At 42.7% G+C, this 13,033-nt stretch overlaps 1 protein-coding gene across 1 annotated transcript in view; it reads right to left on the bottom strand.

The window, feature by feature from the left end:
* Positions 1 to 3,379: 3,379 nt before the first annotated feature.
* The window catches only part of BST1 (bone marrow stromal cell antigen 1), a 29,392-nt gene continuing 19,738 nt past the window's right edge, over positions 3,380 to 13,033 (bottom strand). Inside the window, exon 9 of the mRNA XM_029235457.1 lies at positions 3,380 to 4,870. Coding sequence (XP_029091290.1) covers positions 4,765 to 4,870 — 106 coding nt within the window. The 3' untranslated portion in view covers positions 3,380 to 4,764. The remainder of the gene's footprint in view (positions 4,871 to 13,033) is intronic.

The raw sequence follows: 13,033 nt of genomic DNA on the forward strand, positions 1-13,033 counted from the left end.
TGTTTGTGTTCCTCCCAAAACTCATCCCCAAAATGTTGAAATCCTAATGCCTGAAGTGATGGTTTGGGGAGGTGCTTAAGCCTTGAAGGTGGAGCCCTCATGAATGAGATGAGTGCCTTTACAAAGAGGCTCCAGAGAGATCCCTAGTTCATTCTTCCATGTAAGGACACAGCAAGAATGCTCTGGCTTATGTATCAAGAGGAGGGTCCTCACCAGAACATGACCTTGCTGGTAACTTGATCTTGGACTTCTCAGCCTCCAGAACAGTGAGAAATACATTTCTACTGTTTTTAAGCTACCCAGTCTGTAGTATTTTATTATAGCAGCAGCCGAAGTGGTCTAAGACAGTATCCTTTTTTGGGGGGGGGCAGCAGGGGAGTTGTTGAGATTCATACAAGAAGAGATGGTGGCTCAGACCTCAGCAGCTGAAGTGTAAAGTGATGGACACTCAGCACTTCTGTCCACCACTGCAAGTTAGAAAGAAAGTATACCACAAGGGCACCAGAAACCACAGGAAATTGGCAAGCCCAGACAAGCACACTGGCAACCACTGCCATTTCACATAGGGATGCTCCCCTTCATCAGTGAAAAACCTCATAAGCTCCCAAAATGTGGAGACATGGCTGAGCAAGTCATCTCTAACCTTCACCTTGAGCTGGAGAGGGCTTCAGTGAGAGTCAGAAGCTTATCAGTTGCAAACAACAGAATCCACTCCAGCCAGTTAAGCAGAAAGCACTCCTAGAATCTCCAGGAGAGTCAGGGAATGAAGCTTCCAGACTATGAAACCTGAAACCACACCCAAGTTAACAACGTCCCTCCACCCAGCAGAGATTCTGAGCCCAGTGACCGCTGGGCACGGTCGCCTCAGCCTGCACCAGTCAAAGCACCAATAACACCCCACTCTTCATGCCTTTCCCCTCTGATCAGGCCAAATCCTTGATGCATCTCCATGTTCACCTCTCTTTCCCCTGAAGGGAAGTCTCCTGCATGAGCACCTGACCAGCGAAGTACAGGTCACATGTCTGCACCCTAGCTTCAAAGAAGACTGGGAAAGCATACTGCTAGCTTCCTTCTTGGGGAAGCGGGACTTAGAAGATAAAAAATTCCCCAGGTATATGAAATACGCTGAAGAGGAGCCAACAGGGGTGTTTTCAGCTCCCATCAAGCGCTGAAAGCCTGTGATCAAGATTGGGCACAGTCAGAGCCTCCATCACCTATTTCTTACATATTAAACAGGGCCACCTTAGACAGAATAAGTCTCCCTTTGTTTTGGAATGCTTTACTTCCACTCAGGACCAGCTACATAATTTACAGGTCCCAGTGAAAAACGAAAATACTGTGTTCCTTGTTCAAAAATTAAAAATTTAAAGACAGAGACAGAAGAACATTAAACCAAGCATGGGCCCCTCTGAGCATGGGTCCCTGTGTAACTGCACAGATCACAACCCTTGAAGCCGGGCTCTACCTCCTTTTTCTTCTGGTTGGCCAGTAGGATTTATGTCGTTTGGACACTTGTCTAATCTACTGTTGCTAGACATGGTGGGAAGAGGTGGTAACTCAAGCGATATCCTCAATAATAAGATACATGGTAAGGTCTGGATCCCTCTGGAAACCTATTAGAGCTCATTGGGTAGGGGGAGAGGTATCATAAAATTCTGGAACCTACACAAAGAAGAAGAAATGATGAATTCCAAGGCTGAATTGAGAACAAAAGTTGCTTTGGCAAGCTTGTTCATCCTGCCTCTCTTTATAATGCTCTACTTCTTGTCATGGCATATGGGTTGTTATGGTGAGTGAACTGGGACAGCATTGTGACACGTTACAGAGGTTTTCTTTTCTTTCTCTTTCTTTCTTTCCTTCTTTCTTCTAGAAAACTTGGTCAAATGTATTCCCTGAAGCTAAGGTAAGACATCCATAACCTGGTATTTCATGACAAAGGATACATGTGTTCAACATTTATATAAAAAGAAAAATAAATCCCAAGTTTCAACCATCCATACCAGGCTTCTCCAAAACCCATGCGCCTCAGCTACGAAAAAAAAAAAATCTTGACACTGGTAATACCTCATGCTCATATGCACACCTGGAAGGATTCTAGCTGTAAGTCTAATGCCCACCTACAATGCTCAGGCGGTCTGAATAGGGATCTGACAATGTCAGCTCTGGGAAGGTGAGATAGAAGGCATGTTACCCTGACAAGTGTCCTTAAATGTGCTGAGGTGAGGAGGAGAGATGCAGGTGTAGAAAAGATGGGAGTTCAGTTTGGGACAAGAGGGATTATTTCTGGTGTCAAAGTGCAAAAGAAAAACAAAGACATAAATGGTAGGTGGAGTGTGAGGTTGGAGATCTAAGAAGACTGAGGAAATAGAAAGAGGAAGGGGGAAGTGAGTTCAGAGGGTTCTGGAGCAGAATCCAAGTGTTGTTAACATTCCTGGGGCCTTATTTAGTGCAGCAAATGGAAAAGCACCCCAGTGATGGAGTCAGTCCACCTGGTTGTAACACTTCTCCTCCATTACTAACTGGGTGACCTTGCAGAAGTGATTTAACCTTGTCAAGCCTCAGTTTTCTCATCTGCAAAATGAGGATAGTAATGAGAATTAAAAGAATGATTAAAAATTGACAACAGTGACTGGTTCAGGGTAAGAACTCAATAAATACTGGGCATGGTGATGATGGTGGTGATAATGATGGTGGTGACGATGACTGCTAAGATGATGGGGATGAGGAAGGTGACTGATGGTGATGGTCAAGGGACCTGCCCTCTCCCGAACCCTGGAATGAGCACCATGGCGTTGGGCGGCTGAGTGTGTAGACCCCACAAGAGAGGGGTAATGATGGGAGATAAGAAGGAACCAAGAGAGAAAGAGATTGGAGGCACAGGGAGCTAGTTGGGAGACCTGTGCAATCATTCCCAGTGAGATTCCCTGCCCAGTGCAGTGTCTGAAGTGATCTCTAAATACGCACGAGATTGAATTGTAAATGTGTGTTATATAAAACAATCAAGCTGTGAGGACTCCGAGCTTTACAGTGAACACTTGGGCAAGTGGTTACATAAAATGGAGTAGAGGCTCTGTCAGGAGGAAGAAAGAGCTCTGCAGTCAGGGCAGCAGGTTTGAGGAATGGCTCTGCCCGCAATGGGCAATTCTTTTTCTCTCCAGAGGTTTACAGGAAACGACAGAAAGTGAGAGCTCTCACCCCCAGTTGCTGGTCGCTGGGGCACCAGAATCTGCGAGTTCTCACATCTAAACCTCCCACGCTCACTTTAGGTGAAAAAGGGAGTAAGAACAGGAAGTGTCTGTGAGGAGTTTTGGTTTTCTTTTCCTCTTCTGGAATTTTGTGTTGTGTCAAATTACCACACATAGATGACGTGTATGTGTTTATTTCTCTTTTTCTGATTAGAAAAGTAATGCATGCTCATTAGAGAAAATTTGGAAAACACAAAAAGTCAAAAGTCAAGAATAGGGATCACTAATAAGAACATTCTCCAGAGATCACTGCTCTGCTTTGGGGTTTATTTCTTTTCCTTTCATTCATTTACAACATGCGTATAATACAAACATACATCCACAATGTTACATTTGTATTATATTTTAGACAATTAGATCATATAAATAGTTTTATGTCCTATGTCTTACACTGATCGCTGGCATTTTTCTATGTCACGAAATGTTCTTTGAAAATTTTAAATTTACAAACAGTGAAATGACTTTATGGCATACAGTTCTGAGTGTTGGCAAATATAGATTCCTGTCGCCACCATCATAGCCAGTGATCCAGAACAGTCTTGTCCCTCCCCTCAAATTCCCCCAGGATGCTCCTTTTCAGTTAGCCCCTCCCCCTAGTCTTAACCCTGAAACCAAAAAGTTCTCCATTCCTATAGTTTCATCTTTTCCAGAATGTCCTGTAAACAGAATTATACAGTATGTAGCCTTCTGGTCTGGCTTCTTTCACTTGGCATGCTGCAACTGAGCCTCACCCACACTGCTGCATTTATCCAGAGTTAGTTACTTTTTATTGCTGAGTAGTATTTCACTGTATAGATATACCAAGGTTAGTTTATCCATTCACCAGATGAAGGACATTTGGGCTGGTAAACATAACTTTTCCTATTTGAATAATATTCCATCCTACAGATATACCAAAACATATGCAAAGAGTTCCCTATTAGTAGAATGTTTAGTTCCCCTTCATTGTAAATAACCCTTAAATAGACATCATTATACATAACTCTCTGCCTACCAAACATGTATGAATACACTTATATAGTATACATATATTTGAAGCTATCAACAAACATGCAGTGTGCCCTGCTGGTTGTATAAGAAAATATAAAAATATATATATACAATTCTACCAAAATTTTCTTAAAATGTTTGCTTATATAACAAACAGTCTGAGTCTCAATATGTTGTATCATTAGGAAAATAAGAAAATAATAACTAGCTTTAATTCTAATGCAGTAGTTCTTTTTCCCTGTGCTGTACAATAGGTTCTCACTAGTTATCTATTTTATACATAGTAGTGTATACATGTCAATCAAATTGTTAATGCAGTAGTTTTAACCGGTTAAATAGAACTAGCTTAATTTCTGAAATCCTGACCGTGTATATCATTCAAAACCCATTTCAGGACATTGTTTTCCCAGCAGGAAGCTTCTTTAGACAATGGAGTCACCTGGTGTACACAGAACAAGAAGGATGACTGGGCAAGGGCAGGTTTCAGGACTGCAGGCTGCTTAGCGCAACATAGCTGAGTTTCTAGTTATTACATCTGAGCAACTGAAGCCAAAGCCACTAAGAGAGGAAAGACAAAGCTGGCACTTCGTTCTGCATAAACGGACAGGGCTTCTCTTTGAGTAGATGTTGCTGCCCTGCAAATTAAAAAGGAAATAGAAAAAATGTCAGTATTGGTAGATGACACCTACTTTCAAAAACATATATGCACACTGCGGAAAATTTAAATAGTACATGGGACTTCCCTGGCAGCGCAGTGGTTAAGAATCTGCCTGCCAGTGTAGGGAACGCCGGTTTGATCTCTCGTCCTGGAAGATCCCGCATGCTGCGGAGCAACTAAGCCCGTGCACCACAACTACTGAGCCCGCATGCCACAACTACTGAAGCCCACTTGCCTAGAGCCCATGCTCTGCAACAAGAGAAGCCACTGCAGTGAGAAGCCCGCGCACTGCAACAAAGAGTGACCCCGGCTCACCACAGCTAGAGAAAAGCCCACGCGCAGCAATGAAGACCCAATGCAGCCAAAAATAAATAAATAAATAGATAAATAAAATAAATAGTACAGAAAGTTACAAAGTGAAAAGTAAAAGCTCCTTAGCTTCCCTATTCCCGCTTTCCATAGAGAATCATCCTTGATAGTTTTGATTTGTCCTTCCAGGAATACGATACACACTCCCCACACACACACACGTGTGTGCACACACACTCCCACGCACACACACACACACAGACTCACATATCCTTTTATCTAAGTACAAATGGAATCTACAACTTGTTTTTTCACCCAACAGCACATCTTGCACATACTTCCATATCGGTACACGTGGAGTTTATTCATTCTTCCTCATGGGTGAATTCTGATTGTATGGACGTACCATAAAGTTCCCCAAGTTCCCTACTGATGGACATTACATCATCACAGTTTAACTGGTGAGGAAAAACCAGTCATGACATAAAGACACTGAGAGAGGATCTGGCCAAAATAGGGACTCTGGTCATAGCAAATAGGGTCTGACCACCAGATTTTTAAAAACAGAAATTACTGAATTCTTTGAAAACAATTAAAAAACAAACTTTTAAAATTATGAAACCATCTGAAGTTTTTATTCCCTGGATCCTGACTAGTGGCTGGGGTCCTTGAAAGTTGCTTACTCCATATGAGTGCTATTCGCCCCTTTTTTGCTAAAGGAATCTCGAGCAGCCCACAAATTTGTACTAGGGCTCCTCCTGCTGGACATTTTCTATAATTGCACTTCTAATTCAGTTAATGTTCCAGACAGTTCATTCAAAATTGATTAGTATTTTTGCTGTTAAATAATTAACCAATTAAGACAAAGACAAATTTACTTTTACTTTTTAAGAAAATAAAATAATACAGAACTAAACAGTAATAATGAGTCTCCCTTCGTCTTTTTCCAGTTCTCACTCCCTTCCTTAGCCATTGGGAGTTTATCTTAGATCTATCATTTACATCTATTATCATGCACAAACAGAATATAGTTTTGTTTTCTTTCACTTTAGATGCATGCGTCCACTTGTCACATTTTAGCTTAAGCTTTTCATGTCACTGTGAGGCTTTGCTTGAGGGTGGTGTTTATGCAGAGAAAAAGCACATTGTTTGCAGTTACTTTGGTTTTAAAAATTAATTCTAACTATTAAATTTATAAATTCAAAAGCTTGACTTTCCCACACACTTTTCTAGTTAATTTATGAATAGTATTCTTCTAATTTAAAAGCCTAGTCAACTCTGATAATAACTTTTAAGGGGGCTTCACAATTATTCCAATTTCCTGAATATTTTAAACTCAAGTTATTTTAGGTTAAATTATTTTAAACTTACATTTTAACACATTACATTTTCTTTATAAAATATTTTAAAAGACTTTAAGTGAGCAAAACCTTCTCGAATACTTAATTCTAGTAAATCTAATAAATGTATAAAATTTAATCTTAATTCTCTTAAACATTCCAGTACTGATTGAACACTTAGTAAAATTCTCTTATAACTTTCAACTAAAACTCCTAAGTCTGAAATAAGTTTTTTTGTTTTTTTTAAATCAGTTATTTAATAGTTACACTTATATTGGAATCACAGGGCTATTCCAAGAGCTATTCTTAAATGATAAACTCTCTAAAATGTTGTAAATAAATTAAAATTATGTAAATAAATTAAATATCAAAAAATACAGATTGTTCCTAAACTTACCACAAAAATAATGCGATTTGGATTCTAAACTTTTGCAGGTTCAAAGTCTTTTACCCCATTATTCCTAAGCAAGTGAAATTTGCCATCCCACTTCTGTGGCCTAGGGCCAGGGCACAGCGGGGGAACACATTTTGGAGAGAGAATTCAGGGCAAGATGGGAAATCTGATGTTTTCCCTTGACCCTGACTGACACAGCGAACCCTATGTCAGTAACATGAGTACGTCTGTTTTCTCATATCCTCACCAATCCTGTAGATTATCCATCTACTGAATTTTTGGCCAATATTATAACCTATAAGCATATAAAGTTGTTTTCTACATGTTTTTCACTTTAATTGTTTGTGAGAATTTTTCCATATTGCTGCATGATTATCATGATTACGGTTGTTTCACCTTCACCCCCAGCTTTATGGAGATATAACTGACATAAACCACCTACAATTTTTTTAATGGCTACATTCTATTCCATGTAGTAAGTATAACCCTTTGATGTAACTATTCTCGTACCCTTGAATATTTAGCTCCAGCTCTCAATGTTTGCACTTCTGATACTGCATTAAAAAGAATTGTTTGTGAACATCTGTGAGCATGTAGATTGAATCTATATTTTGAATCATGTCTTTAGAATAGGGTACCTAAAGTCTGACTTAGGTCAAAGATTATGAATATTTTTATAATTCTTGATACATATTATCAAGTTGTTCTCCCAAAGCATTTTAGCAATTTACAATGCCATCAAGCATTGAATAACATCTTTAAAATATTTTTCTGCTGGGCTTCCCTGGTTGTGCAGTGGTTGAGAGTCCGCCTGCTGATGCAGGGGACGCGGGTTCATGCCCCGGTCCGGGAAGATTCCACGTGTCGCGGAGCGGCTGGGCCCATGAGCCATGGCCGCTGAGCCTGCGCGTCTGGAGCCTGTGCTCCGCAACAGGAGAGGCCACAACAGTGAAAGGTCCGCGTACCGCAAAAAAAATAATATATATAAATATATATATATATAAATATATATATATTATATATATATATAAATAAAAAATAATAAATATATTTTTTGTCACGGTATGTTAAAGAAGTTGAGGTGGAAATTGCCCCTTATTGAATGTGTAGTTCGTTATTATTAGATCAATAAAATAATGTTTCATATTTGCCACTGATGGTTCCTCTTCTGTAAATTATCTACCAGTATTCTTTGCTAAATCATTTTTAAAGGAGATTAGTAAAATTCCTTCCAAAGTAATGAAAGTGGAGAAAACCTCAGCAAAGCGTGAAAGAGGGTTTTATTCTTGACGTTCAATGGACTTGGGAAAGAACTGTCATAAATAAATCTGTTCAACAGTCACTGAAAGAATGCCCAAAGAAGGAAAGAACAGGTCAGGAACTATAAACCTCTTACTTCTCTGCTGTGGTGTGAACGCCAGAAACATCTGGAGGCAGTGTGGTTCAGTGGGAAGAGCAAGGACTTTACATACCGACAGACCTGGGTGCCACTTCTGCCTCTAGCCAGTCCTGAGTGACTTTAAGGGGTCACTTAACCTCTCTGAACCTCAGCATCACTAATGGTGATCAAACTGCCCACCTTCCAAGAATGTGGTTGGATGCAATTAGATGATGACTCCAAAGACCAGGTTGACAGGCTGACATGTGCAAAGTGCTCAGAAAGACCTGAAGACTGGTGAGGAGAGCTGCCCTCATTCACCGTACAGAGCCTGCAGCAGGGGAGGGAAAAGCAGGCACCAGTGCCAGGGTGGCCCCACTTGCCCATTTTGGGAATGGCAGTGTAGGGTGCAACAGGTTTTACAGGAAGGAACTTTACACCATCTGTATCTGCATAAAGTTTAAAGTCTGTTTAAGGAGATAGAGTAAAACCAGAAAGACCTAAGTTACACAGTAACAATAAGGACACTTACCTCTCCAGACCTTATGAGGCCCCCTGCTCACTGGAGAGTCTCTTCTATTAAATCCCCACAACAACTTTATTCCCCTTTTTTCCACCTACATGAGCCACAGCTGGATTCTGTTTCTTACAATCAAAATCTGTTACTTCTACACATGCTGCCCCTGGTCACTTCTTATAGGACAAACTCTCACAGGACCCGTGTCATTCCCTTCAGTTGCCCAGCCCCTTTCAACATCCTTTGTCTCAAATCTATGCCTCCCCAGGGTAGAAAAATCAATCATTTGTTCACTCATTCATTCATTCCTCAGTGCCTACCAGGCTGCAGGCTCCCTCCTAGGTTCTTGAGTCACATTCATCAGCGAACAGAACAAGCAAAAGCCCCTGTCCTCCTGGAGCTGATGTTCTAACAGATGGGAAACAGGTAATAAAAAACAAACTCAACAAGCAAATAAGTCAGAAGATGATAAACAAATACTATAGAAAAGAAAAGTAGAGCAACATGAGGGGGTTTGCAGAGCCAGAGCTGACGGTGCAGGCTGCAGCTTTAAACATGGAGGTCAAGGTTGCCTCAGGGAGCTGAGATGTGAGCAAACACAGTAAGTGAGTGAGTTGGCCACATAGGGAAGGACTTCTGGGCAGAGAAAACAGCGACCAAGGCCCTGTAGTGGGAATGTGCTGTCAAGTCCCAGGAGGTCACTGTGGCTGAGGCCCAGTGAGGGAAGGGGAGGAAGAAAAAAGTCGGAGAGAAGTGGGGCTGGGGGTCCTGGGAAGGCTGTTTGGCATTAACTCTGAGTGATGTGGGACTGACTGCGGGGCTGTGAGCAGATGAGTGACATGACTGAATTTTAAAGGACTATTCCTTATACTATGTGCATGTTTGAAATTTCCCTAATAAACAATAAAAATAAAAGGCTAACTTCTTAGTAGCTGGGTTTCAAAGAGGCCCAGTGGCTCAGACCAGGCTGGTCACAGTAGATGATGGGATTTTCCATTAATTTTGTAAGTTGAATCAACAAGATTTTTTGCTGAAGGGTGAAAGAAGGGAAGGCATCAAGAATGGCGCTAAGATTTTAGGAACAGGCATTTGGAGATTTTTGGAAAGGTGGGTTGTTACCATCAATTGAGACAGGGATGTATGGGTAGACCAACTGAGGGGTGTATTAGTTTCCCGTTGCTGCTGTAATCAACTCAGTGGCTCAAAACACCACAGTTTTATTTATTCTCTTACAGTTCTGGAGGTCAAGAGTCTGAAACCAGTTTCCCGGGTTAGTCGAGGTGTCAGTGGGGCTGCTTCCTTTTGGAAAATCTCCTAAGGGGAGACTCTGTGTCCTTGACCTTTATCTACCTTCAAAGTATATCATTCTAATCTCTGCTTCCATCACCACACTGCCTTCCCCTCCTCTTGAACCAAATCTCCCTCTGCCTTGTTCTTATGAGGACACTTACATTACATGCAGGGCCTACCAGCATAGTCCAGAATAATCTCCCCACCTCAAGATCGTTAACTTCATCATATCTGCAAAGCCCCTTGTGTAATATAAAGTAAAATCCACTCATTCCAGGAATTAGGACCTGCGCATCTTTGGATGCCATGACTCAGCCTACCACCCTGGGTAAATTCAGTCCGCTTTGGGATGTGTTGCATCTGAAATATCTATTAGACATCAGAGTAAACTGCTGAATATACAAGTGTGGCGCTCAGTACAGGGCCTGGACTATAGAAATACTCATTTTGGAGTCACCAGCATACAGATGAGATTTAAAGCCGTGACGCTGGATTTAAAGCAGAGATTCAATTTCCCAGCCTCCCTGGAGTTAGAGCACAAACACGTGCCCAGAACTCTGCCAACCAGATGTACCCACATCTGGGTATAGCTGTGGGCAGAGTAGATTAAAACAGCAGGTGCCACCGAGGGTTCATTCTAGCCGGGGGTGCCCTGGCACCAGCTCTCCGAGGCAGCCGTGGCAGACATTCTAGAAGGAGCATCCAGGCACGAGCATCATAGGAACTCCCCGCGGTGTCTGTGCCCAACAGGCTGCAGGCAGATCTCCCCTAGGGCAGTTCTGGGTGGGACTTTGGCATAGCCTCCAGCCCTGCTTCTCTGGCTCTCCCAGAAGACTCTGAGTGACCGAATATCCTTCAACACATCCCATTTCTGCTGAGCTAGCTGGATCTGGTGTGCGATGCTTTGCAATTATGAGTTTCGACCAATGTGCTCCTTACCTGAACTTTAGGAACCTGAAGCCTGCGCCTGGGTCCAGGCTCCGGGGAGTCTTTCTAGTATCCTGTCTAGAAGGGAGGTTGGGCGCCGTCTTCACAACAAACCCATGTGGCAGTTTCCATTATTTCAGTTTTGTAGATGAGAAAAATGTCAAATTCAGGTCATCTGACTCCAACTGCATTGCTCTCACCATGGCCAGAAGGGTCAGTGTCCACAGGACTGTGGGCAGGAAAGCACAGGGTGTCTTCAGGGAAGTGGATCCGAGCCTGCAGTGAAAGTTTCTAGTGGGGAGCAGTGGGTGGTGTGTTTAGAAGGAGGTTCTTATAACCAGGAAGGCCAGGCCAGAAGTTTAGACTCGGTAGCAGGGAACGTTGAAGGTTTCTGAGCAGAAGGGACAGGAGAGTGGATTTCATTCTCAGGTGAGGAAAGTGAAGACCCAGGTACACAGACTGTTCTTTACTTCCTGTGAGAGGACTCAAAAACATGCGTGCCTAATTCACAGACAGTGAACAGCAGAGAGTGGGAGAGGACTTAACCTCGCCAGCCACCCTGGGACACATGCTGGTGTTGGTGGATCTCTTATCCCAATTTCTAGTCAAAAGAGCCTAACAGTCGCGAGGGTGAATTCTGGAAACCTCATAGACTCGCTTCAGACCCACTCACTGGCTGGGTAGTCTTTTCTTGGGCAAATCCTTCATTATCTTCCCTAAGCCAGAGTTTCTACACCCCTGAAATGAGGGTAACAGAACCTATCCGTATCGGTTCAGATATAGGTTTTGGTTGCTGTTGAAAGGACCCCAAATCCCAGGGGCTTAGACAAGACAGATGTTTGTCTCTCTCTCTGTAACTGTGCAGGCTGATACTGTGTTTCCACGGTAGGGGGCACCCAGCCTCCGTCTATGGCATGCTCTGCCATGCCCAGCGAAGGTGGCTCATCACCACACCTTCTGGGTCCATACACCAGCCAACAAAGGGGGAGGGAATGAATGTTCTTTCCTTTCAAGTCACCCACATCACTCGGCCACAGAGGAAAGAGAGGCTGGGAAGTACAGTTGTTATTCTTGGCAACCATGAGGCCAACTAACATTCAAGGGTTCTATTACTAAATGAAGATGGGAAGAAGAGCTATATGGGGATGATGAGCAGTCTCTCTGCCTGTCTGTTTGTCTGTCTTTCTCTCCCCTCTCTGTGTCTATCTAATGGACTAGTTAGAAGGATGAACAGAATGTTCTATGCAATGCACACAGCACAGCCCCTGGCATACAGCTGATGTCCAGCCCAGATTAGTTCTCTTCTCCTTCTAGATGGAAAAATGGATCCTACAGACATTTACGGAGCACCTACTCTGTACAATTGTGATGAGGCACACAAAGAGGAAGTTCATGCAATCTCTAAGTCGAGTGTTGGAGACAGATGGTGAGGAATGAATTACAACATGACTGGAGAGAGGGAAGTGCTGTAGTTGGGTTGTGCACAAAGTCAATGGAGCACAGAGAAGGGAGTTCTTACATCCACCTACAGAATTAGGAAAGCCTTACAGACAAAGGGACATTTGGAGTTGGGTCTTTAAAGGTACATACAATTTTAGCAGATAGGAAAGGAAGGGAAGAGAACTCAGGTGTTGGCATAAGAAATCTTCCTGCCAACACAAATCAAAACAACAATAAAGGGCTTCCCTGGTGGCGCAGTGGTTGAGAGTTCGCCTGCTGATGCAGGGGACGCAGGTTCGTGACCCAATCCGGGAAGATCCCATATGCCGCGGAGCGGCTAGGCCCGTGAGCCATGGCCGCTGGGCCTGCGAGTCCGGAGCCTGTGCTCCGCAACAGGAGAGGCCACAACAGTGAGAGGCCCGCGTACCGCAAAAAAAAAAAAAAACCAAAAGAACAACAATAAAGCATCATGTTTTATCCAGAAGACTGACTAAAATTAGGTATAGATACAGGTACAAGTACAGATAATACCCAGGGTTAGTGAA

This window comes from Monodon monoceros, unplaced genomic scaffold (genome assembly GCF_005190385.1).
Source record: "Monodon monoceros isolate NGI ecotype Baffin Bay Population unplaced genomic scaffold, NGI_Narwhal_1 Super_Scaffold_20, whole genome shotgun sequence".
Classification (NCBI taxonomy): domain Eukaryota; kingdom Metazoa; phylum Chordata; class Mammalia; order Artiodactyla; family Monodontidae; genus Monodon; species Monodon monoceros.